Below are 27,008 nucleotides of genomic sequence, written 5' to 3'. Positions count from 1 at the left end.
AAGGCGCATGTGTTACATCCGCTGAACATGAGCCTAACACGCGCTAACTTAGCGCAGGTCTGGGGCCTGCTGTGTTTTCAACGGAGGGAGAGCCTTGGAGAAAAATGGCGTCTGCTGGCGACCCAGAGCGGGACACCGGGCGTCCAGCCTAAGCGCTTCACCCGGACACTGAGCCCAGGGTTTGGCGGGGAAAGGCCAGACCTCTCGCGTGTTTATTCCTCATTTCACTCTGGTGCGTGGCCCATTTCAGCACCGAAATTGAGGCGGAACAGAGCAGGCTCTCTCCTGCAGTGAGGGACCGAAGAGCTAGGCCGCCTAAACCTGAAGCCGAGATGCGGGAGGGTTCGCCCGGGCCAGTCCGCGGCTCGAGGGGCAGTCGAACCAGAGGGATGAGAGGACGGGGCAGAGGCAGAGGACGGGCCCGGGGCCGAGGGCGAGGAGGTGCAGGCGGAGGGTCGGCCGACTTAGACACAGACGTGTCTGGTCGAGACAACTTTAATTCGTCCCGCGGCCGTAGGAAAGTTGGAGCCCACAGCGCGGCATCGCGGAGCAGAGGCAGCAGAGGGAGAGCCAGGGGGTCGAGAGGCGGCCGCGGCACCAGAGGAGGCGTGAGGCGGCCTCAGACCAAGGTGGTCTACGACGATAACAGCGAGGATGAGGAGGATTATTTCAGCTACAGATCTGACGAAGACGAGCTCTTGAACGACAACCCGTCTTCTGATCTGGAGGAAGAGGAGGCCTTAGGAAACGACTCGGACTATCTGGAGGAGCTACCAGATGAGGATGATGCCAGCTACTGCACCGAGAGCAGCTTCAGGAGCCACAGCACACATGGAAGCACCCCAGGTACGTTTGTTTAGGGATAAAGGCAGAGGAACTGAACGTGTGCATTTTATTTTCTGGCCTGAACTGAAAGCAAGCCTCATTGTTCAAAATGGAGCTTGCACTCAGAAATAGGCCTTTGTTTACTGTGCTCCCCGTGCTGCTGCTGGCGGCTCATCTGCTCCACGCTACAACCGGCTCGTGTTTTGACTTTTGCTAAATCAGCATATATATACAAAACGGATATACAATAATTTCATTTTACGTCCTTTTTGGTGCAAGTGTGAACCTTTGCCGATTTAGAGATTAAGATTATAGAGAAGAAGCCACGGACCATGTTTTCTACTTTGCTGCACTTTCATTCATTCGTATTTTTGTTTTGGTTGTGAATCTGCTGTTGCATTTTGACGGCGATGGCAGAGTGACCTGTCATTGGTTTCAGTCATTGGTTTGAATGCATTTCATTACGTTACAACTTCAGACTTTTAGTTTAAATCATATTTTAATAATACACAGTACCAAAGTTATGCACTACTTTTAGTTAAAATTAATATTTTTACTTAAAAGGAAAGTCCCTATTAAATTTCACATATTGTCTCAAATTGCATTGATAATGAATAGAAAAAAATATATATTTTGCTAAATGAATTTATTAATTGCAACTTAATACATTTTTGGTTAAATGTAATTAGAGAAATAAGTTTCATTAAGCTTTTTGATATGACATATTCCAGGTTGTGTTTTTTGTAGAAAACAAAAGACACAACCTGGAGTATGTATGTTTCTGCTTGTGACTAACCAGTTATAACAAACCTGTTATTAGCAGTAGGGTTTTGCTGCTTGTAATCTTATCAGTTTTATCACAATCATCCTCTTATCATTTTCTCTTGATTTTTGCAGGACGCAGAAGAAGCAGGCCTGTGCGACCAAGATCTCCAATATTGGAAGCAAAGGATGTTCCTTCCCTGGGTCTTCCTAAGTCCTCTGAAGACCTCCTGGTCCCTTCGTCACACCTGCTCGATATCATTGGTGTTTATGAGGTTTTGCGTAATTTTGGCTCTGTGTTGCGTCTCTCTCCATTCCGCCTGGAGGACTTCTGTGCAGCGCTGGCCAGCCAGGAGCAGTGCACGCTGCTTGCAGAGACCCACATCTCACTGCTCAAAGCCATTCTCCGAGAGGAGGACACGTCTAACACCACTTTTGGTCCTGCTGACGTGAAGGACTCTGTCAACTCCACACTGTATTTTGTGGATGGCATGACATGGCCAGAGGTTGTGCGTTCCTACTGTGACAGTGATCCAGAGTACAGGCACATTCTGCCTTTCCTAGACAATGAGGAGTATCCGTACGAGCCACTGGAAAGTAAAATTAAAGTTCTCCAGTTTTTAGTGGACCAGTTTTTGGCAACCAACATTGCTCGTGAGGAGCTCATGTCTGAGGGTGTTGTGGCATACGATGATCATTGCAGAGTGTGCCATCGTCTGGGCGACCTGCTTTGCTGTGAGACTTGTTCAGCTGTGTACCACCTGGAGTGTGTGAAGCCTCCGCTGCAGGAGGTGCCAGAGGACGAATGGCAGTGCGAGGTCTGTGTGGCCCATAAAGTGTCCGGTGTGGCAGACTGCATCCCTGAGGTGCAGAAGACCAAACCATTCATCCGACAACTACCAATTGGTTTTGATCGGCATCATCGAAAATATTGGTTCTTGGATCGGCGAGTTGTTGTGTAAGTTCATACTTTTTATTACATTTTTATTGATACTAAATAAATGCATAATTATTGAAAATCTTGAAAAACCTATTAATCCCCTGCACTTCTCAAAAATCAGAACACTTTTATGTTTTACAAATCAAAAAGAATTGCCCCCGATCATAGCCTGCATCATCAGTATTACCATTCAGACATTAGCACATTATTCTAGTGTTGGGCAGCCAGTGCTGTGTAATTTACCTGCCATGTTTTGTTTTACATTAAGAGAGGAGGACAGTGAGCAAGACAAAACAATCTGGTACTACAGCTCCAAGGTAAGGGCAAGGCTCTCATGCATCTGTCCAGAAGATCTTCTACTCAATATATAATTTTTACTAATGGAACTTACTGTACTTTTGTGATTTATCCACCCAGGTCCAGCTGGCTGAACTCATCGACTGCCTAGATAAGGATTACTGGGAGGCGGACTTGTATGCTGCCATTGAGGAGATCCGAGATGAGGTTCATGCACACATGGACATCACAGAGGACTTGACCAACAAAGCCCGTGGCAGCAACAAGTGTTACCTCACTGCTGCCAACGGTAAGGGGATCCTCTGTCTGTATGCATGTGTGTGGAATCAACGTACCTGTTATGTGTTGCGTAACTTTAGTACCATTATCAGCCTTACCGTTTCACCATTTGAACCTTTCCCAGGTCCCGCTCTGTTTTTTTAGTTTTAAAATTTCAGACTTGCTCCAGCAAAATGTGTCTAATCAAACAAAACAATTATGACAAGTACAACAAAACTCACTTTAAAGAGGCTGTGTCCAAGTTTCTTTTTCATGTAATAAGATCAAATTGGTTTTGAGCCGGTGCAGATATATTGTAAAAGTAGCTCTTACAATCAGAATGAGACTCATCTACTCTGTATTTAATTTATAAACCATTCTTTTAGTTGTTAGCATGCTCGTTGTGGCATTGCTGTAAGGACAAAAACTTTGCTCTGGCCTCTGAAAACTGGCTACTGAAAACTAAACTCTGAAAGTTGTGAAAAGCTCTTATAAACTCCTTGCAGTGAATAAGAAAATAGATTTGCTACTTGCTAGAAATGAGTTGGGAAAGTAATTCATATGTTGTACAGTTTAAAATAAACCAATTCTGTTTTTCATATTTAAGAATGTAAAAAATGGGCACAGTACCTTTTATAGTAGCACAATATTTGGTAATTCCCTGCACTTGTCCCAAACAAAGAATTTCAACAGACCATTTATAAACTATCAGATTCTATTCTCTTTATATCAGAGGAGATCCTGGAGAAGCTGCGGTTAAAGAAAGAGGAGGAGATGGAGGAGGTGAAGAGGCGAGCAGCAGACGAGGCCCTGAGAGCACGGCTGGAGCAGGAAAAGAAAGATGTGAATGTAGAGCATGACGACCCAGAGCCTGAGGACGGTCGACTGGCGGGGGACCTGAAGGAGGAGACCAGAGAGGAGCAGATAAGCGGAGACCAGACCAAACCAGACTCTGAGGACATTAACAGCTCAAAAACTGGAGGTAGCTATTGGCCATTATCATTAAAGGTTCCAAATGATTTTCATTGAGTTTTAAGTAATATTAAAGGCGCAATCGGTGATCATGGCCCCCGCCACCGTGCTCACATCCCTCCCATGAATTTGCGCCTGCTATGGACTCTTAATCATAACTGTCCCTGAATTGTTACCTCTGTATGCGACTGCTCGGCATGCCATTCTCCCCTCCTGAGAGCCACCCAGGCCACTATCTGCTCTTCACTCTATGGCCATAGTGAAGTGTGCCAATTGACTTATACTGGCGTGGTCCAGGAAATTGAACGAGCAACCACTTGCATAATAGATGAGGTTCCTATGGTGTAATTGACTTTTTTGATCAACCTAAAGTTTGTGTCAGTTTTCAATAAGTTTGCATAAAGTAATTTCTGTCTCTGTAAATAGATTTGGAAAGTCCAATATGAGATAGCAGATGTTTATATTCCCACAGTCCAAATGATAAAGAATGTGATGTGGCTCCATTTGACTTTTTTGCATGTTATGGTGAAAGCAATTTATTTTAGAATTCTTTTTAGGAGTCTTTGTGCCCCTGCTGGCCAGCTGTGAAAAATGCCCCATATCAATAACATTATTTTTTTGTATCTTCTCGTTCATAGATTTTAATTTGCAAGTTTTGTACAAATAATGTTGTCACTTCATGTCTATGGTAGCGGGCGCTACAGTGTACACTCTTCATATGTTCCATCGTCCACTATATTCAGACCGAAATCATTAGTGATTTAAAGTTGATTTAAAGTTGAGCTCTCTAAGACAACGTCTCACAGCCACATGCAAAGAGGAAATTAAGGTGTTTTTTTATTTTTGTTTTTTTCCTGCTTGCATGGAAACTGTAAAGAGTATTCCAAAAAAAAAGTATAACTTTTAAAAACCTATATCTCCACATGTGATTTGAGCTCATTTGGGCCAAAAACTAGATATGTTTAATACAATTAAAAGCCCTTGTATTAACTTGTTCAGACAAGGGAACTCTATAATCCCGTCAACCTCTCAGGTTCCAATAGTAAAATTCACTATTCCCATATACTTTTTTGAGGGGGATAATAATAAAGGGTTTGAACGCTTGCTGGGGGAAAATTAGCTATGTGGTAAATAATGGCATTAGATTAATTACAGAATATATAATGTATTTCTCATACCTTATGGAGAGACATTTACTAGAACCTTACCATTAAAATGTTTTTGTGCCATGGACATTAGTTCCCACATAGACACTTGGCCTGCGCTGTGCCTTCTTAATATTTGGATGTTTCAAAAAGTATATGGGAAAAACTAAAGGAACTTCTTCCTTTGAGGAACTTACTTCTGGAACCTCAGAGGGCTTCCAGGTGTGCAGCAGAGCTGAGCTCCATAAGTGCCATCATGATTTTTAAAATAAATCATTGGTGTTTATTATATTATTACATTTAGTGTTGTGAGTAACGATCCAGCATGATTCATAGCGGTAGCCCCTATTATCATTGTAGATTACTCATCACCGTTTGCAGCCCTTTATTATTACAAGGACAGACTTTATTCCATAAAAATCACTAGTTGTTACTCTTTTTGTGAGAAATCGCATGTGAGGGATATAATCTGTCGTCACATGCATCTCCCAAGGCTGATCAGCTGAGGGCGCTATAGCATTACTTGACAACTGTAAAGATGTCTTTTCTTTTACCCACTGTGTCCACTAAATGGTACTTTCACGATTAAACTTCTGTATACATCTACAATAATGAATGTCCTTTTTTCCCAGAAACCCCATCACATCTCCTGTCCACAACTGTCACTGGAGAGGGCATCCCCAGCCTCACCCAGCCCTCGCACCCCGGAGAGGACAACAGCAACAGCAGCGCAGATCTACAACCCAGGGTCCCAGAACCCCCAGATCTAGCAGACAAGTCATCTCAATCCTCTTTGGCCAGCTTTGATGAAGCAGGTATGGAGCTTAGAAGAAGGGTTTACATTTGGTCCACCAGTGGGGTGCTGAAATTTGTAAGAAGTATCTATTCTATTCAAATCAATTCATCTTTATTTCAGACTCGTGGTCCATTTTTTAAAAAACAGACAGACAGTAACAATACAAACAATAAACATCTGTGTTTTAAAAAGACAACCATACCAATGTCTCCACATTCTGGATTGGTAGCGAATTGCACTGCATCTTATCTTATTATTTTATTTTAACTGACACTGAGTAGACCAGGAAACCAGTCCAGTCTGATAAAAACACAATAGTTAAACACAATTTAATTAAATCTTTTGATAGATGAATTTTTAAAATGCACATGACACATTTTGAAGTGTGATATATTGCTGAAATAAACAATAATATTGAAACCAAACCATAAACCATGTTTTTTAACTTTATTGTACACTTAGAATACTTTTTTGGGATTATCCCCAAAAAGTATTCTAAATGTATAATATAGTTAAAAACATGAGCTGCTGTAAATAAATAACAGAATGAAGTTAGCATCTATAATGAGACATAACCAAAATCTTCCCACTAGCTCAAAGATTCACACGATAAATATTGACCCTCAAAAAGTATTGTTCCATCTGTCATATATTGAACGATGAGTTGATATAGTAATCATCGTGGCAGGTCTACATGCAAAACATTATGTGTGGTTCTTGGCATTATTACAAAAAAGCATAGGCACCTCATGCTTAGAACAGCGCGTTGTTGCCAAATGGGAGATGTCAAAATGACTATTGTTTGTTTTTAGGGGAAAGTAAAGACGTGAAAGGAGATGGCACACCTTCAGGAAGTAAGAAGTCTTCAGCCACTCGTATGGTGACCCGGCTGAGGAATCCAGACAGCAAACTCAGTCAGCTAAAAAGTCAACAGGTAGCTGCTGCTGTTCATGAAGCTAACAAGGGCTTCAAGGAGGGCAAAGAGGTGATCCCTCACTCTATAGCCACAAAAATCTCTCCTTATTTTTAAATTTTCATTTTGTTGTTGAAAATAAAAAAGGTTATTCATAAGTAGTTTTTTTTATGACAATAGTAATTAAATTAGTAATTTTTTTAACAATATAATTCACAGGTACTTGTTGTGAACGCACAAGGGGACATCACCCGGATCAGCACACGGAGCAGCAAAGAGGTGGTGATGAAGGGGACCCTCAGCCAGTTCTTCAAACTTGGTCAAGAGGGCAAATATCGGGTCTACCATAACCAGTACAGCTCCAATGCACTTTCTTTAAACAAGCACCAGCACAGAGAGGTACTACAAGTCCAGTCAACATTGTGATAAAATAGTTCATAGTCTTAAAGTCTTCAATTATTTCTTCTTCAGGACCATGACAAGAGACGGCATCTGTCCCACAAGTTTTGCATGACTCCTGCGGGGGAATTTAAATGGAACGGGTCTATCCATGGCTTTAAGGGTCTGACTATTTCCACTCTGAGGCTCACCATCATTCAACTGGAAAACAATGTCCCTTCTCCATTCATGCATCCCAACTGGGCCTCACATAGGTATACTGTTTACTAAAAAAGCAACAAAACTAAGCTGGCAAGAAATTATTGCTAACTCCAAATTTTTCATCTGTATTTTGCCAGAACCAACTGGATCAAAGCGGTTCAGATGTGCAGCAAGGCACGAGAGTTTGCGCTGGCTTTGGCAATTTTGGAGTGCGCCATCAAACCTGTGGCTTTACTGCCTATTTGGAAGGACTCACTGGGCCACACCAGGTACACACGCTATTAAAGCTTTTTTTGAGCATTTTGTCAGGCCTTTAAACACTTTTAATTAAACTTTTTTGAAAAATTCGATTTACTTTTCTGTGGTTTGCTTGGCAGTAACAGTGATTATAACCAGATCAGATCAAAAAGCCCACCCTAGCTGTGAGCAATAATATTTAGACTTCAAGTCCTCTACCACCCACCTTTCCTGCTGCAACAGGACCTTAAAGACTGGATTGTTCAGATTTTCTTTACTTTATGTGTGTAAATAAACCCTGAGCACTCAAGTAAGCCACCAACCCTGGATCAAGGGTTGATTTCAACATGCATTTAAGTGTATCAGTATTTATTTATATATAAATTTTTAATATAAATTTATTTTGATATCCCTGTGAATATAGCAATTTACATAAAGTGCAACACATTTTTAGGCTGAATCGCATGACGTCCATGGAACGAGAGGAGAAGGAAAAAGTAAAGAAAAGGGAGAAGAAACTGGAAGATGAAGAAACACTGCAACAGGCCACTTGGGTCAAATACACTTTCCCAATCAAACATCAGGTATTTTTACACACAAACTGTATGTGTTTTTGCAATATATTCTGTAGTTTAGCCTAAAGGATAGTACATGGCCTCTTAAATGTTTGTGTCTCTGAAGGTGTGGAAACAGAAGGGAGAGGAGTACCGTGTTACTGGTTATGGAGGATGGAGTTGGATCAGTCGGACATATGTGCATCGCTTGCTTACCAGACTTCCTGGAAACACCAACCCCAACTACAGAAAGGAGCTTGAAGGTCATTCATATGTAAATTAAGATGTGCTCATATGCTCTGTCAAGAGCTACTATTATGCTTAATCAGCTATGTGAGTGTAGCTCATTATAACACCAAAGTGTACTGTTATTTGAATTTAGTAATAGATTTTTCCTAGAAACATTTAAAGTAACAATAATTGTCTTTGTCAATCAACGTGTGTTGTTTTCTAAAGATGCCAAAATGGGAAAGAAGTGCACATTACTTGATTTGAGTCATCGACCAAGTATAACTGCCACTGAAGATCAGGAAAAAAACAGTCCCACATCTGAACTGGTCGCTGCAATCTCCACCGAAGACTTGGATTCAAAAGAGAAATCTGAAGACCGATTACAAGATGTCAAAAGTGAAGCTGAAAAGTCTGAGGGGATTGTGTCAGACAATTCCACAACAAAAATGGAGGTCGAGCCCCCATGTTCCCTTTTGAATGAATGCCAAGGTACAGATAGCAATAATTTTTGTAGCTGTTAAAAGAGCCATGAGATGAATTACAATTTTTCATGGTTACAGTTACTGAGATTGTTTTCCTTTTTTAAAAACTGTAAATGTGATTTTGGTAAAAATTTATTGTATTTTCTCCTTAGGCTCCAGTGATGGTAATGTGAAGGACCAAGTCGCTGTGAAGGAGGAGTCTATGGATTCATTGGAGAGACCGTTCAATTATGACGTAGTGGACGTCAGTAAAGGGTTTCTGACACGGGTCGCCTACAAGAAGAAAGTAAAGGTGTCTAAACTAGACTCTCTGCTGGAGCGCCGGGTGAAACAGCACAATATTGAAGAGCAACAAAGAGGACAAGAGTCTGGATCCAAACCCCAAACTCCGGCAGCACTGTCCTCAACCCCGGCACCTTCTGTGAGCACCCCCGTCCGACCACGCTCTCCACTCAAGCCCCACACTATAGCACAGACTCTGGCTTCAGGAAAACATCTGGAGGACGGAAAAACTGCAATACAAAACACAACTTTACAAGTTGATAATGATGAGACTGTGAGCCCAGAGGACGCAGTCTCTTCTCCTGTGTTGGACTCCGCACCTGCTGATGGGTGCAGAATAGATGGAGATTCAACATCAAATCAAAGGCTATTACAGAATCCAGAGTCGGACTCTGTAGAAAGGACTATGGACTCAAAACAAACAAATAGAGAAATTTCAGAAGAAATTAAAGCACTTGAAATACAAGAATGTAATGTTAACTCTGAATCTGAGGGTGTAAAACATCAATCTGTTAGTAGTTTAAGGGTTCTTGCCCAAAAGTGCATAGAAAAATCATCAGCCCCCAAATCTTCACAGCAATTTGGCTCAGAGCCTAATGGTAAAGACTCAGAGGAGCTGTTAGAAAAGGACAGCCCAAAAGAGATTTGTACCCCTGATCCTGCCTCTCCGCTGCCTCAGTTGAATGGTGACGATGGATTAGGAGGTGAAAGTAATTCAGAATTGTGTCCAAATAATGGGATGTACAATCTGGAGCCTAAAGTGAACAGCATAGAAAAATATGATGAAGAAAATAGGCTTGTTGGCTTGTTAAAAGATGACATCCAGTCTAATCATGTGTTAAATGGAGATTTAGGTCCTATAGACGGGAACTCTACGGTTGAGACTGAAAATAAAATGTTTGACCCAGACTATAGCCCTCCAGTTAAAATCACCCGACTGGAAAGCAGTACAGATGCACTTGGCACTAGTAATCAAAGCACTATTGAAAACGCCTGCACACCATCGGTAAAAATCATCCGAATGCCCCCCTCTCCCATACCATCAGCTGAGGAGTCCAGTCTAAGTGACGACTTTACAGAGGACAACAATAGCAACGGCGAGATGGCAGAACCGCTAAAGACTTTGTTCACACAGGTGACCACCACATCCACAACCACAGTGGTCTCTTCTACTACCACTATCACGGGATCAAATTTAAACCAAATCACTTCAACAAACAGCAGCAGAGTGTCGTCCCTCACTACCACGACCAAGACGACTGTCACCAAAACGCCCGGGCAGTCTGAGGTGGTCACTAAAGAAGAGCATACATCAGTGTCTGCTTCTCTGTCTAAATCCAAAACTGATTCTAGTGGTGAAACGTCAGAGTTGTCAGTGACAATGAGTCAAGAAGATTGGTCATCCACAAAAGGTCGTGTCCGACTTCTCAAATTCTCCCGCACCAAAAAGACTCGCTCTGATACTGCGCTGCCCTCATACCGCAAGTTTGTCACCAAAAGTAACCGCAAGAGTATTTTTGTGCTGCCATTTGATGACCTGAAAGTGCTGGCAAGACGGGGAGGATTTCGTGAGGTGCAACTGTTCAGCTACAACGCCAAACCAGCTCCAGACATTTGGCCATACCCTTCACCCAGGCCTACGTTTGGCATCACTTGGAGGTAAGGCCTTCAAATTTTCCACCAAACTGTGAACCCATTATAATGTAGAGTATGTACTAATATATACTTGATGCCTCCTACACAAGCTTTTGTTATTCAAATAAAATTGAGCGTTTATATTGCTTCTCTGCAATTATGATTAAAGTACTTCTACAGCATCCCCATGTCCGCACATATGCTGTGTTATTTCGTAGTTATTTCCTCGCTGGATCTGTTTTGGTTTTGGCTCCAAAGAGTGTTATTACATTGGTCCTGGTTACATGAGGACTAGCCTCAGACTTCCAAAGCAGACATGATTCATTCGGCGGTTTAGGAAGTGTCAAGATGCTCACTTTGTGCGATGGTCCAACCCTGCAGCCCAGGGATATTTTCCTGTCTGTGGTTGCTCATGTGAAGATGATTTCTACATACAACAAACTGCTGGAGGTGTCTATGGAACACTGTGACCTAACTTTTTCTGTTTTTTTCCGGGACAATAATTATAGTAAAGCAAGGTTTATTTCTTCAGTAGTCATCATCAGTGATGATGGTCGCATTCATGTCCCATGTAAAATCACATTTGTTCTATCACCGTAGAGCCAATATCCCAATTTTTGTGCCTTATTTGTGTATTCAGATATCGTCTGCAGACAGTGAGGTCGATGGCAGGTGTTAGCTTGATGCTGAGACTCCTTTGGGCCTCTTTGAGGTGGGATGACATGGCAGTCAAGCCATCTGCAGCAGTGGGCACAACACGCACAGGTAAATCAAAATAGTACATAGTACCAAGTAAAAGTACAGTGTTCTCGTGGTGGTTTCATTTCTCAGCATTTTACGATGATCCATTTATACTAATACTTCCATGCAAGGGCTCTTGCTAAATGTATAACAGTATACAGATACACTCTTGAGTCCTTATCTGTTGGAGTGGTATTCCTCCATCTTTCGGGCTTCCCTCCTCATCACCTCATACCAACCCAGCCCTTTCCCCACTCATTGCCACAGAACAATCTGACACCGAAATCACAACTACGGAGATCATCAAGAGGCGGGATGTGGGACCATATGGCATTCGCTCCGAGTACTGCATCCGTAAAATCATCTGTCCACTCGGAGTGCCCGACACGCCTAAGGGTGAGCCTTGTACAATGTTGTTTGTGCATGTTGTTAATACAATCTATTCATATAATAACCATAAGCTGATGTATATCTAGAAACCCACACGCCTCAGAGGAAGGGGCTGCGCTCCAGTGCCTTGCGGCCCAAGAAACCAGAGCCGGCCAAGCAGACGGGTCCCGTGGTGATCGAGACCTGGGTGGCTGAGGAGGAGCTCGACCTTTGGGAGATCAGAGCGTTCTCTGAAAGGTCAAACACTGTACACCACAATTATTTAAATGATTGTTTGTCAGTGATTATTTGATTTAACTATGACTTGAATTATCTCCAATACACCCATGCAGGTACATGGAACTCTGTAAAATATGCTTTTAAATACTATAAAAAATACTATAAAAATACTACGACTACTGACAGCCCTATAGCCCATGTATAAATGACACACATGCTTGTCTTTATTTACTTATGTTCCTTGTCTGTATTTATTTATTTTTTGGAGTTTTCTTTATATAATGTCTTAAACCTTAAAAATCAATCAAAAGAATGAGGCAAATAAAGATACTATTACTATATACCACTTTTAACACTTTGTGTTTGTGTGTGCAGAGTTGAGAAGGAGAAGGCTCAAGCGGCGGAGCAGGCCAAGGTGAAAATCTGTTTCTATGTCATAAATACTTGTAGTGTTGTCCTGTTCCATATGATCTTTGACAATAACTTCCTACGATACAGAAGCGCCTGGAGCAGAAGCCCGGCACAGTCACAGTTACTCCATCAGGGACACCCAGCACTCCTGCCACAACACCTAAAGTGATTGTTGGAGCCGTGTCAGGACAGGGCACCCCCAACGCCAAAGTGGTGCTGTCCACAAAGATGGCCGGCAACGTCACATTCCAGCAGGGCAAGAACTTCCAGCAGTCGTTCGCCACCTGGGTCAAGCAAGGTCAAACCACACAAGGTAAACCACTTCAATTTGTAGATTTTGTATGACATTTGAATAATGTATATATAATTTTTTTTGTGCGTTATTTTGGTTCAGGGACTGATACCAGCGTGACTGTTTCTGGTGGGCAAACCTTCCAAATAACAGGAACGTCGAGTGGTGCTAAGGTTGTGTCCACCAAGCTTCCACTTCCTGCCAACAGCAAGATTGTGACTGTAAATGTGCCTGGTTCACAAGGAGGTAATTTTTTCAATATTGTCGAATTGAGGACTCCTAGAGTTATTTGAAATAGTCGAGTACATTGTTTCTATGGATAATACTAATAGTCAGTTCTTTTCCTTTGAAGCTCATATTTACTTGGGCTGCTGGACTTGTCATCTTCAGTGCGGTGAATCTTATGTTCCTAAGTGCGGTGTGACACATTGTCTAGTTTGGTCCTGTCGACGTGGTTATTTAATAGAGATGTGTATTTTTGGGTGGATGGTTAAAGTAAAATGAACTTGTGTAGTCTACTGACCTGTTTTGTGAAAAAAGTAATCGGAGGAATTAAAAACAGGCATTGCATTGGTGTGTGCAAAGCCTGTGGAATGAGTTCATATATAATGCATAAAGTATAGGTCTGAAACCACATTTTAGTGACTCACCTTTGATGCCACTTTGAAGGAGAAACTAAGTTCATGGCAAGTGTAGCTATTTAACGGACATGTGTATTTATCCAGTGTGACTGTTGGGCATTTTGTTTGTTTTGGAAGAGCTTAAGGAAGTTGGGTAAGAAAACAAGTTTACTCTGAGGTCTGCTTTCCAGACAGGTAGTCCTCTATAGAGGGATCCCTTTTCCCCTTTCTGAATGAAAGTGTGCCTCCCAGCCCACTACAAGCTCTGCAAACAGCCAGTCCATAGAAACAAATGTTTGATATATAGGTATGTGCGCATAGCAGCAGCTCCTATGACTTGGGCTAGCATGTCTGTTTGCAGAGGGAAACCCTTGATGTTTAGGTTTACCCACTTGGTTGCGGTGAAAAACCACAGTTAAGAATAAAACAGATGAAGTGAGATGAAGCAAAACTCTGCATTTTGATTCACTCGAGCTCTTGAAGATGAAAGTTTGTGTTAAAGTAGGAACTAAATTCATCCATAATTCATTAGACCTGTGTCGAGTGGCACAAACCACAAACTAATCTTTTGAAGATTTTGTTGACCTGCTCAGCTAATATTTACTTTTTCTGTAATCAAAAGCTTTCCAATTAGAAATTAGGAAAGAACACAAATTGAGCATCTCCGCTCCATATAAAGCAAGCATTAAAACCTTTGATTCAGTAATTGTATTACAAATTTTTAGACCTAGTATTTTCAAATAAAAGGTAAGTTGTCTTCTGTTTAGATTTCCCAAAGTCACAACATGATGTGTAAACTAAGATCATCTAAACTTGACCCTTTTGAATGAATCTTTTAGGAGTGGTTCAGCAGAAGGTGTTGAGCATCATCCCATCCAGTACAGCAGGCAGTGCACAGACTTATACCACTTTGCAGCCTCGGGGCACAGCTCTTAGCATAAGACCAAATACACCAGGGTCCCAGCAGCAGGTACACACATCTGCATTTCTACATTTTCTCATAAATACTATGTAATAAATTATATTTATTTAATAAAAAGGATTGCTTGTTATGTAAAAACTATGTCTTTTCTAGGTCCTTACAGCTGGAGGTCAGATCCGCCCAGGGATGACGGTGATTCGAACCCCAATCCAACAGTCTGGAGCCATGGGAAAGACTGTAATTAGAACACCCCTTGTGGTTCAGCAAGGTAAACAATAATAAATGAGTTTCACCCTGTGCCCATATCTTTGCAGTTATAGTCATGGTCTCTGAACAGTGGTGTCCTTTCATAATTGAAATACTTGTTGTCTTCCTCTGCTAGGTCAAGGTGGACAACAGGTAGTGACTCAGATCATTCGAGGCCAGGCTGTTTCCACTGCAGTATCTGGTGTGAGTGCTGTAGCTACAGTGGCTGGACAGGGGCCGGCCAGTCCCACCTCAGGACAGACGGCAGGACAAACACCACCCGGGACACCACGAGCCCAAGGCCCAGTCAAACTTAGCCTGGCACAACTCGCACAACTCACACAGGTTAGGAAAAAGTCAAGCTGTTAACATGTCCTGACTAGAGACATAGGCATTTACTACACTGATTCATGTTTAATCATTTTTAATTTATTTAAGATCACTGAACAGCTGGAAAAACTGTTATAAAATATGCATATTTTTATTTGTCTCCTCCAGAAGCAGCAGCAGCCTGGCGCAGGTGTGGAGCGACAGGCTGGTGTGGGTGGGACCCAGCCCCTCACAGTGATGGTCCAGGGTCAGGGACAGACCACGGGGCAGCTCCAGGTCATTCCTTCAGGGGTCACTGTAATCCCTGGCCCGGGGCAGCAGCTCATGCAGGCTACACTCCCCAATGGCCAGATGCAGCGCTTCCTCTTCACTCCCATAGTCTCAGGTGTTGCACCCACACCAAGCACAGGTATAATCACATTTTTGTTGCTTCTCTCCATACATTTGTTATTGTTTTCCTGAAGGCACCTCTGTTTCAGGTAACCCCACAAAAACCCCAGCCCAGCCGGCGCACCAGGCTGCTGCCCCAGTGCAAGCCAGTGCCTCTCCTCTGACCACAGCCAGCACCCCATCAGCAGCCACACCCCAGGGGCAGGTACCCCCACAGATGCCCATTCAATCCCCAACATCACTGCAGATCAAAACCCAGGGAGGCACTACACAGTTACAGCTTCAGCAAACGTCACAGCTCATCAATGTGTCAGGGCTCCAGCAGCAGGTACAGGTAGGCTCAAGCACTCTTATGAATGAAACTGTTTCAAGTGTCAGTAAAATATAAAATACATTTATCACAAGGCATATGTGTTGCTTAGATGTGTGGTCTTGATTCTGTGCAGGTTTTGGCCCAGTTGCAGGCTCAACAGGGTGGTGGTGCACTGCCACAGCACTTCAAACTGCAGCTTCCAATCCAGATACAACAGACAGGGACCACATCAGCTCAGGGAGGACAGGTAAGAAAACGGCATGGAAAAATGTACAATTTGTTGTTCAGTACTCGAGTAGAAAATTTTAGTTTGTTATCATTTGGTCAATAAACTTTCAAAACTGAGATTCCCCATGAAAACCCACAAATAAAAAGGCGTTCTTGTTGCATTCAGATTGGAAATGTGGTGACTATTCAGGCAGCCTCAGTGCAGGAGCAGTTACAGAGGATCCAACAGTTGAGAGAGCAGCAGCAGCAGAAGAAACGGCAAGCGGCAGAGGCCAAAAGAGAACAGGCCCTCAACGCTGTCAATCAGAACGACATCATACAGAAGCAGGTGTGGACTTAGTTATAACATCATTCCATCCCCAACCATCACTTTATAGCTGCATTGTGTCACTTTTTCTGGTGGAGGGGGCGTAGAAAATGATTGATGCAGGTATTACAGTCACCTCACCACCAGGTCAAGTTACACGCCAGGTCTGTGGAGTTACCTGCTTGTTGTCAATAGACAGATCATTTTAAGCCATATTTCGCAACATTTCAGGCAAAGCAATAGTGTTTCCATGGAGACAGGCAGGTAGTGAACTCTCCACCAGAAAAGTTACCGGTATTTTGTACACCTTTTAATTTAACTATAACATGTAAATTCAAAGTCATTTATCGCTTGTTTCAGGTGGTGATGAAGCAAAATGCTGTTATTGAACATCTGAAGCAAAAGAAAACCATGACGCCGGCAGAGCGAGAGGAGAATCAGAGGTTAGTTATGTTTTGAGGCAATGAAATGTGCCATATGAACTGTAACATGCAGCCTATACAGAAAGGCCTCTTCTTGAAACTGGTCCAACATTACACAGGGAGGTACAGACCGAGGACGCATCTACTAGCAGCTGCATGACCGTAGTGTGACCTAACAGGCACACAAATACATTTATTGATGAATTTTAACCCAGAATCAGACATCATGAGTGTCAGTGAACAAAATACAAACTAGGAGCTTGCTTTGACTGTATGGTGTAGCCTAAAACAACGAATAATTATAATGATAGTAAATAAAAAAGGAATAAAATAAAATAAGAGCATGCATTCAAAATAAAGTGACTGAATATAAATACAATATAGACAGTATGGGCAGAGCAACAGTGCAAGTAGATTCATTATAGTTGGAGTAAGTTGTTTAAAGCTAATTTCTGTAAGTTCTGTAGATTTTTTTTCCCCACCAGTAGTTGGCACATTTTAATTCTGTCATCCACCTCTCCTCACCTGGCCTTTGTTCAGCCTCACCTGTGCGCTCTAGCCGGCTTCTGTCAGACCAAAGCTGGCATAGCCTCAGACAGAAGTAACGTAGATAGCATCTAGTGGTGATGTGTGAGAATGCAACAGGAGCGGGTCAGCCAATCTAATTACAGATGGTAGCTTTAAAGTGACAAGTGTTATGAAGTGAGCATAAATGTGTAATTGCTATGTGTTATAAAGAACATAAAGCAAATGTGGACCCACTTAAACAAAATAGACTCTACTCAACAATAAAAATGTATTAATTAATGTATTTAAAGCCAGACACACATACAAGTTACACATATTAAATACAAGAATGTAGGTCTAAGACAGTCGTCACAAGACAAACTGATTCAAATAACAAGAGAAAACATAATGGGACAGGGACAAAAAAAACAATGTGTTTTTTGGTGTCATAGATCCACAGTCATTCCAGTTGTTTTATTTATTTCTTCTACAACTTTCTTCTTATTCTTTATTGAATATTGACGTGGCCATAAACTCACCAAAATTTGACATAACTGAAAACCTCCAAACATACTCAAACACAGAGACTCATTTTAATGTGATTTTGCTCTAGAATTAATTTAGGTGCATGTTTCAAATCTACTATGACACATTTTTGACTCTGTCCAGTTGACCCGCACACATTTGAATTGAACCCGTGGCCCGCTCTGACCTGCTGCTGCCCCTAACAGACAAGTGTCCGCACAAACAGACATTGTGTCAACACCCTGTCCATTCACACTCCCCTGAAATGCCAAACTCAGACCAACCTTACTGCTGTCTTTTCTATTTTCTCCCTCAAAACGTCTCGGGTTCATAAAAGCCACAGCTGGAATATGGACTTTAAATGTTTACAGTTTAATTCCCCTCGTCGTCCTCCACTTTGTTGCTGTGTATAGGCTGTTTACATTGAGCCACGCACTTGCCATGCCTCAGTGACTTTGGCCGGTTTCTGACCTCAGATGTCATGGATGTGTGTGTTTACTGTTCACTGCCCGTACTGAACAGAGCCAAGGGAGAGCCAGCGTTTTCAGTTGTAGTTGTGAATGTTGGCGAACACAAGCGAACCCTGTATCCAAATTAAATAAAAATGTATTTGAATATCAGGTCAAACCACTGGCTTTTGCTTCGACTTACAGGAAATTATGGCGTCACAAGTTACTGCTGCATGTCCTTTTGTGCTGTAAATGTATGGATAACCTTTTCTCCTTTTTCATGTTTACAAGAGCCTCTCAGCCCCGTCCTATCTCTGACCATCCTTACTGTTCTCACCCACTCCCTGACTACTGAAGCAGCGCCCATTACAAATAAACACTGACCATTCCAACGGGCCTCACATCTGCGAGACACGTGGCTCTCTCTAATCGCGGGGGGGGGGACACTGTTTTCAACTTTTTGAGACATAAACAGCACTTCATTACACAGCCATTGTGAAGATACGTTTCCATAGAGGCACTTTTAGATCCTACATAAGCTGTTTTTGTTACAAGAGGGCAAAGGTCAAAGTCACTGAAACATTACAGCTTTGTTGGATTAATAGTGTTCTCTACTGACTGATCTTCCTCTTCCCTTCTCATCCTCCTCTTTTATCTTTTAATTCATTATTTTTCAAAAGCCTGTTTTATCTGAATCCCCATGCATCTAAGAGCCTCTATTTTTCTGGGCTCCGTTTCACATTTTTGCAGTGCTACAAATGTATAATTGACACAATAGAAATGTGAATATTTCATATATTTTGAGAAAGGAAACCCAAATACTATACTTATGCTTTATATAGTGTTTATATTTTGAGTACGAATGTATAAACTCATTATATTTACCTCTTTCTGTCCAGAATGATTGTGTGCAACCAGGTAATGAAGTTCATCCTGGACCGTATAGATAAAGATGAAAGACAAGCAGCGAAGAAGAAGAAAAAAGAGGAGGTGGTGGAGGCGAAGAGGAGATTGGCGAATGCCAGTAAACTGTCCACACTCCTGTATCGGCACAAAGAGAGCCTCAAGATGGAGATCCTCAAGAAGCGGGCCCTTCTCGACAAGGAGCTTCAGCTGGAGGCCCAGGTAAAAAATTCTTTTAAAGATGTGATAATTGTATCAAAGTAGTCTGGTAAAATATACAAATATTTGTATATTGCCTTTTATAGTTTACAGGTTAACACTGCAATAAATAAATGTCATGATGAGGTAATATTTGAAAACATATAACATATGCTGATGAGTACATTTTTCTTGATAAATGTAAAAAGCATATTATAGAGGTCATTCACTGACATAATTTTATTTGAAAAAAAATGCCCTTCAACATTCGACTGAGTGGCACTGAGACGGCTATGGGCAAAACAACAGACAAAATGTGTATCTTTGCTTCTGTTGTTGTTGTGACTGCAGAGCTTATCTAGCTTGTTAGCTAACGATAGGGAGATAAGGGCACTTTAACTCGCCCCATAACAATAAATCTCCTCTACACATAGACTCGGAAAGATGTTATTTAAGGAGAGAAACGTTCGGTGCAACTGTGTCTGATCCAAAGTCTGTATCATTGATGGATTTGTGTGCAGTCTGCAGTGTCCCTGTTGTTTCTGCTACTGTTAACTCATCATGTTCTGTGTTAGATATCAGGTACAAACTAAATGTTAAGCCGATTGTAGACTTTTGTATTTGTTATTAGACTGTAGCAGCTCGTTCACATTTTGGATAAAGTGTTTTGAGCTCTTACAGGAGAAAATGTCATTACTCACCATTTACCCTCGTGTAATGTTGCCACTCATTCTAAACATTCTGAATGTTGTACATTCATGTCAATAGAGGTTTCAGATGCAGATGACGGCACATCTGTCACAATAGCATGAAGTAGGATACATCAAGTGCTGTAATGATGTCTGCTAATGTTTAATATAACAAAATCTCAAAAACTTTTTTTTTGGAGATGGTAACTAATCTTTTCATTTTAAAAAATCACGACTAGAGTAAAAGATGACACACTGATGCATTGGTATATTGGTTTCAGGAGGAGCTGAAAAAGGACTTGTTGCGGATGCAGCGTGAGAAGGAGAAGGCCCACGCTGCAGCTCAACAGGCCGCTCGGGCCGCAGCCGCCGCCCAGCAGCAGGCTTTGGCCCAGCACCACCTCTCCACCCCCAGCGCCGCACACAAGAGGAAACGTGATGAGGACAGAGACTCGAAGTCCAAGAAGAAGAAGATGATCTCAACTACAAGCACTAAAGAGAACAAGAAGGACATTAAACTCTACTGTGTCTGCAAGACTCCCTACGATGAGACCAAGTATGTCCAAACATGGATGAGGACATTTGTTTGTATATTTTTAATGATGGGAGATAATGGCAGGAAAATCATAATGGATTGCAACAGATGATAATCTGTTGCAATCCATTATAAGTGTACAAAAAATCTGTAAATGTTTTGGCTTAGGCTGAAGCATTGTACATATTAGATTGAAGTTTTTGCTCTTTCTTCTATTTATTTATCACAAATTTTGAATAGACAATTTACTTGACATTCCAAATTTGTATGCGTCTAATACAAGTATTTTAGTACTGTCTAGACTCTAGTACACCATGTATCACACACTTAGGCTCGCAGTTACCAACGGTTTTTGTCCTCCTTTCAGGTTCTATATTGGTTGTGACTTATGTACAAACTGGTATCATGGCGACTGTGTGGGAATCACGGAAAAGGAAGCAAAGAAAATGGACGACTACATTTGTGTTGAGTGTAAACGGGGCCAGGAGAGCAGCACACAGGAGCTGTTCTGCATCTGCCAGACACCTTACGACGAGTCACAGTAAGATGATGACTTTTCAGACATGCCTGTTGAAATGAATCCGGAGTTTTGGGAAATATTAATGATTCCTCTCCTCCAGGTTCTATATTGGCTGTGATCGTTGTCAAAACTGGTACCACGGTCGCTGTGTGGGAATCCTGCAGAGTGAGGCTAACCACATAGATGAATACGTTTGTCCACAGTGTCAGTCTACAGAGGACGCCATGACTGTTTTTACGCCCCTCACGGACAAGGACTATGAGGGCCTGAGAAGAATACTTCGCTCCTTACAGGTAAAACAATGAGTGCATGCCACCGAGGCCTCACAGTAACACATTTTGAAACACAATATATTGCTACAGAGAAATATTGTGATAAATGATAATATTGAAACTACTTCAGACCACTGACACAAAGGAGGATAATACAGTATGCAAATCTTAAATGAACATCATTTAAAAGCCTGAGCTGCAACAAATGAATGGCAGAATGAACCGATAATCAGCCAAAGAAGTTATTTATTGTACTCTCTTATTCTACAGCTCAAATCTTGCCTTATTGGCAGCCACATTAACCTGGCTATTCCTAAAGCCTGCACAACTTTTGGACACTCCTCATTTCAGTTCTTTGCAGCGAGTGACTGAGTTTTAAAGTTTGTTGTTTACTCAGTCTATTTTATACAATCTGTTTTAACACTTTTATATCTTTAATCTGCAAACGTTTCACTGTCTCATGTTCTGATCCACTGTTTCACATTATGATTGATGTGTGACTGTGAGTGTATTCTGTGCTGTATTATGCTGCCTCTTGGCCAGGTCGTCTCTGCAAATGAGAAGGTGTTCTTAGTTGACTTACTTGGCAAGATATTGCATAAATAAATAAAATAAATAATCATAAACATTGCTCAAATTTCCCCACTATTGCAAAGAAAAAGTACCCACAATAAATATTGAGCCCCAAAATATATTGTTCCAACTTCATATTCAACGATAGGTCTGTTACAATAATTACAATATCAACTTAACACCAACGTTGTTGTATCGGATATAGTCGCTAATGTAAAGAAATTTAAACTCCAGCGGAAATGTGCATAAACTGCTTGTATACAGAACAGTCTAAGTATTTGCTATCAGCTGTGGTGCAAATTACATCATACAAAACTGAAACATAGCTTGTAAGTCTTTGAAACTTTGTAAGCAAAGATGACTACTCAAGCCCCTAGTCCAGTGGTTCTTAACCTTGTTGGAGGTACTGAACGCCACCAGTTTCATATGCACATTCACTGAACCCTTCTTTATTGAAAAATAAAATATTTTTTTCAAATTCAAGACATATGTATGTTTTACTGGGGCACAAAATGAACCGTGCATTAACATCACTGTGTTCAAAGAATAAAACCAGTACAATGCATGAACTCACAACAAATTACATACATACCTTTTCACAAAAACATGACCTTTTTTAATACTACCACACTGAAATGATTTTAAGTGGAGTGGGTACTTCGATAGGCACATCGAAAGGTGCATTTGTCAAATTGGGACACGGCCGGCTTCTGGAGATGCTCACAGTCCGCAAATCATATGAGTTAGGTGTGTGTCTTCACCTCCGCCGAACCCCTGACACTTACTCACCAAACCCCTAGGATTCGATCGAACCCAGGTTAAGAACCACTGCCCTAGTCATTCGTTACTATTGAAACAATTTGTGTCCATGTGGAGTCGTTCACTTCTGTGTAGGTCATGTTGAGATGTAAAAGACCAGATCCAGTATCCAGAAGTGCACCTGCATCTATGGAATTAAAGTTCTCACTTATTGTTCATATCATGTGTCAAATTCAAATATATCTGTTCATATTATACTATGTCTGTACATAGTTTTCCTTTGAAACTGTAGTTAATTATGCAACCACAGCAAGCAGGAGTTTTACTTTTGCTTTCCTGTATGACATTGTATAACGGGCAAACAAAGTCCTCTGTGTGCTGCTTATCTGATGGGTTTGGTTCCCCAGAGCAGCACTTGGACAATTGCCTACTTCTGTTTTTTTCTTCTAGCTTCCACTCCTCCCCCTTTCACCTCTCTGTGTTTTCTTCATGTGGGTTTTTTTAAGAGAGACTCGCACTGAAGGATTCGACAAGAACATCTGTGTTGACCCACCTGTTTCCACTGTCATTTTCTCTGCCATGTTTGCTTTTCTTTTCTGGTCCCAAGTTTCTGACGTCTCTCTCTCTCTCTCTTTTCTCTCTTCTTCTCTGCCCCTACAGGCCCATAAAATGGCTTGGCCATTTCTGGAGCCGGTGGACACCAATGATGCCCCAGACTACTACAGGGTTATTAAAGAACCAATGGGTAAGTCACGATAAGGAAGTGAAAATAAAAAACAAAATGTGTTTGACAAGGCAAAGTGTTTAATCTGCTAATTAAGTATTGACAGTGTATTCAACCTCCTAGTGATCCACTTTTGCCTCTGACCCACCTGTACAAATTCACTTTAGTAGTGTCTATATCTTTAAACTTCAAAAGGAAGCTGGCAGCCAGAGAAGCCCTCCAACTCGGATCAAAGCAGCCATGTAAATGCGTCTTGCGTCAACGGGAGCTGTTTTGAACTTCCACACAAACAAACTGCTAATAAGCTGCTCCGGCCTCTGCAGGGCATCCTGTGGAAAGACCACTCTGCTCCTTTTGGCCAGAGGCTGGAAACTCTAGTCATCCACTCGCCCCTCCATCCCAAGAAAAAGACCTTTTTGGTTCTCACAAATTAAAAGACTATTTGGCCCGTGGGTAGTTTTTGAAGGCTTTGGGGATGAAATCAGATGAGGGAGAAGAAGGAGGTCTTTGATATTGGCCGAGAGGTTTGCACAGCACACGCTCGCTGGGTGGGGGCTTTGAGGCCGATATGTTTGCTTTAAGTGTAGCCCACCAGCAGCCCTACATTACAGTTACTTTTGGAAAGGTGAGGCTGCTTAACAGGACCAGTGTCACTACAGCGTTTTGTTTTGGGGGTTTTTTGTGACGACATGAGCCATCTTCACCAAAATAACGCTCTGAGCAGGATAATGTGTTCACTGTATTTTAGCACTATATTTTAGTTTGCGGCCTAACACAAGGTTCTCAGTTATGTTTTCTGCATTGACTAAAAAAGCAAAAATCATTGGAATTCTTGGCATGCAGTGTGCTCCCCGTTAATTGTGTTGATTAATCCAAAAGGATGTGAAGACAATTACTGTGTCCTCAGGAATGACATTGGTCAGGATTTGGAGAACCGACCAGGAAGAGGTTAAATCTGGCAGGATCTATGGATTTTTGCTGTTTTACAGAAAGCGATAAAACACGCACTCATGAAACATATTTTAATCTTTGTCAACCACGTGCACTGCAATTACTTAAGCATGTATTTAGAAGTGCAGCAGTGTTATCTAGGAGCTTGATGAATTCAGATCAGTTTGTGCGATGTTTAAGGATTAGGATTCAGTGTATTGGGTAGTATTTGTTTATGTTGTATGTTCATTGTCACTTACAATCTCTGTGTCTCCAGATCTTTCCACGATGGAGGTGAAGTTGCAGAAGCATGAGTACATCAAGCTGACGGAGTTTGTAGCCGACATGACCAAAATATTTGACAACTGTCGCTATTACAACCCCAGCGATTCGCCCTTTTACCAGTGTGCTGAGATTCTGGAGACATTCTTTGTCCAAAAGCTCAAAGGATTTAAAGCTAGCAGGTAATAATGGGCTAATCATCTCACCATTTACTGTTCATTTTGTGCTTTAGTTAAACTTTGTAGTCTCTCCTCGTCTCATCCACAAAACCGCTTACTAAATGCTGCTTTTTTCTTATTATTTAAAGTATATTCATCTGTAAATGGAAACGTTTTTTTTATTTAATTGAATGCTGTCACTACCAGTTTTATTTGAAAAATAACAAGTGAATCCCTGCGTTGCTTATCAGTGCTGCAGGGGCTAGTGTAGTTGTAGCATGTCCACCTTTTGTGTGCTTGTGTTGTGAAATGCTGTACTTTGCATCCTCCTGGTCCAGTGCTTCACCTGCATGTATTGACTCCATCCATTCTCTCTGTTTCCTCTTTTGCAGATTGTGATGTCTAAACTCCTAGGTGCCTGGGGTCAATCTTAAAACAAACTAATTTGTTATCCCGGATATGGCTGTTTTACCTCTGTCAAACAGCCTCTAAATCTTTAGGAGCAAGTGCATAGGTCATACCACACTCAGGGTGTGATCTTTTTTTTAATCAAAGAAAAAAAAAATCTACTGTTCAGTAATGGCAGCCATGTTGGTAACACAAAATCATTCAAGTATTTTCTTACTTTGAAAGATGACTGATATTTAGTTTGTTACATTAAAAAATGTATTAAATATGTAAAAGACATCTATTAATTATTCATCATTGATTTGTTTTATTAGGCACAACAAGCTGCGGTAGAACATTTTACCTCAATTTCTCTCCGTTTTAAGCATGCCTCTGTTTCTTTTATTGGCTCTGTTCATGTAGTATTTTATGTGCATATTATATCTTTTGTGAAGGACTATTTTTATTTTCATAAGGAAATAATGGTAAGATTTGTAAAGATAGAGAGAAAATCTAGTGTAGCTTTCCTGTTCTGAGGGCAAGTGTTGATTCTATTTCAGATTAACTTGTAAATACAGGGCAGGTTGGTCGGACATTTACATCACATTTCACCAACATGGCTGCTCGGTCTTTGGTCTGACCCACTGGCATCCAACAAATGTTTGTTTTTATTTTCTTTTGTATCTCTAGTGCATATTTTTGTCATAATGTAAAGCTTTTAATAAAAAAGAACCTACCAAATGATCCAAACGGTCCCTCATTCTCTCTCTGCCTGTTTCTGTAGGTCTCATAACAACAAACTACCATCAGCAGTCTCTTAGTCCACTCAAAATCTATGGCTTAAACCAGCCCCATGGTTTGAATGTGACTGAAACGTCTCATTTCTTGGGAGTTGGAAATGCTGACGACAAAGTCTGAATGGGTGTCAAATTTACAGCTCTGACCAACTGGACCAACTGCCAGCCCCATGCAGCACCTTGCTTGGAGTTTTCAGCCACTCTCCTTTGCATCTGAAATCAAGAATCTAAGTATCTCACTCTTCATGAGAAATGGCATTCGGTAACGTCTCGGTAACGTCCCGGTAATGTGGCAGCAGCAGACTTTAATCATGTTTTACTCAGGCACAATTTGTAGTTTTCCTACATCGTACAGTTGTTCTTCCTTTACCATCATCACATCTACCATCTTCGTTTCATTTTTAGATATACCCTGCTCTATGTGAGCACTGGTGAATACTGATTAGCTCATTGTCATTGTTTCAGTAAGATGTCATCATTGTGTATTATTCATTATTCAAGACCAAATACAGTTATTTTTAAATGGGTACACACAAGGGATTGTCCTAAAGTTGTGATGGATAGATGATAAAGTCGTTGGCATCTCCAAATTAGCCCCTGTTGTTGGGTGCTGCCAGTTTGCAGTGGTTTATGACATGAGATCTAAGAACGCAACAGTGAACATCAGTGTCTGACTGGTAAACAAAAACGCAAATTCAAGTAAATGTGTGTACTGTTTGCATATATTTGTATAGTCCCATCACTGTAGCCCACTGTTTAGTTACTCTACAAGAAACTGGACAGTTGCTAAATGGACCCGATGGACAGGTTTTCGGTCATTAAATGAAGAAGGTCATGGACAAGCCCTGCTCTTTTGAAAAGCTCTGCCTCTTCTAAAGTATTTCATTGAATTTGACAGATTGGCTCATGTCTGTCTGAGCTCAGAAGAACTGGCCCTCAGTGCACGGTTAAGTAATTGGATAATAGACTTCTCCTCAGCATCTCAAGATATTTTGTGGTCTGGGGTAGTGTGCAGTTGAATGGGGCAAACTAAAACGTCT

The 27,008-nt window shown here is 41.4% G+C and overlaps 1 protein-coding gene across 5 annotated transcripts; it reads left to right on the top strand.

Annotated features, from left to right (window-relative positions):
* The first annotated feature begins 66 nt into the window (after window positions 1–66).
* Window positions 67–26,980, top strand: LOC117371502 (nucleosome-remodeling factor subunit BPTF-like). Of its 5 annotated transcripts, none has more exons than XM_055227647.1 (35): window positions 67–846; window positions 1,723–2,545; window positions 2,796–2,844; window positions 2,945–3,113; window positions 3,816–4,064; window positions 5,832–6,014; window positions 6,808–6,929; window positions 7,128–7,307; window positions 7,380–7,561; window positions 7,646–7,777; window positions 8,200–8,329; window positions 8,427–8,562; window positions 8,756–9,019; window positions 9,165–10,953; window positions 11,570–11,694; window positions 11,938–12,066; window positions 12,147–12,297; window positions 12,655–12,694; window positions 12,778–13,003; window positions 13,085–13,228; window positions 14,442–14,572; window positions 14,678–14,792; window positions 14,907–15,115; window positions 15,269–15,509; window positions 15,580–15,818; window positions 15,937–16,050; window positions 16,198–16,359; window positions 16,699–16,781; window positions 19,141–19,366; window positions 20,313–20,587; window positions 20,934–21,107; window positions 21,187–21,379; window positions 23,351–23,435; window positions 24,622–24,808; window positions 25,956–26,980. In XM_055227647.1, the coding sequence occupies exons 1-35, from the start codon at window positions 333–335 to the stop codon at window positions 25,990–25,992; spliced, it is 8,208 nt and encodes a 2,735-aa protein (XP_055083622.1). In that variant the 5' UTR covers window positions 67–332; the 3' UTR covers window positions 25,993–26,980. The 5 variants fall into 5 exon arrangements, with proteins under 5 accessions (XP_055083622.1, XP_055083582.1, XP_055083525.1 ...); XM_055227607.1 differs by having other exon boundaries at window positions 15,580–15,824; XM_055227550.1 differs by having other exon boundaries at window positions 79–846; window positions 6,808–6,980.
* The last annotated feature ends 28 nt before the right edge of the window (window positions 26,981–27,008 follow it).

The sequence above is a fragment of the Periophthalmus magnuspinnatus genome, chromosome 1 (genome assembly GCF_009829125.3).
Source record: "Periophthalmus magnuspinnatus isolate fPerMag1 chromosome 1, fPerMag1.2.pri, whole genome shotgun sequence".
In the NCBI taxonomy this organism is placed as follows: Eukaryota; Metazoa; Chordata; class Actinopteri; order Gobiiformes; family Gobiidae; genus Periophthalmus; species Periophthalmus magnuspinnatus.
This window is presented reverse-complemented; position numbering and strand designations above follow the sequence as displayed.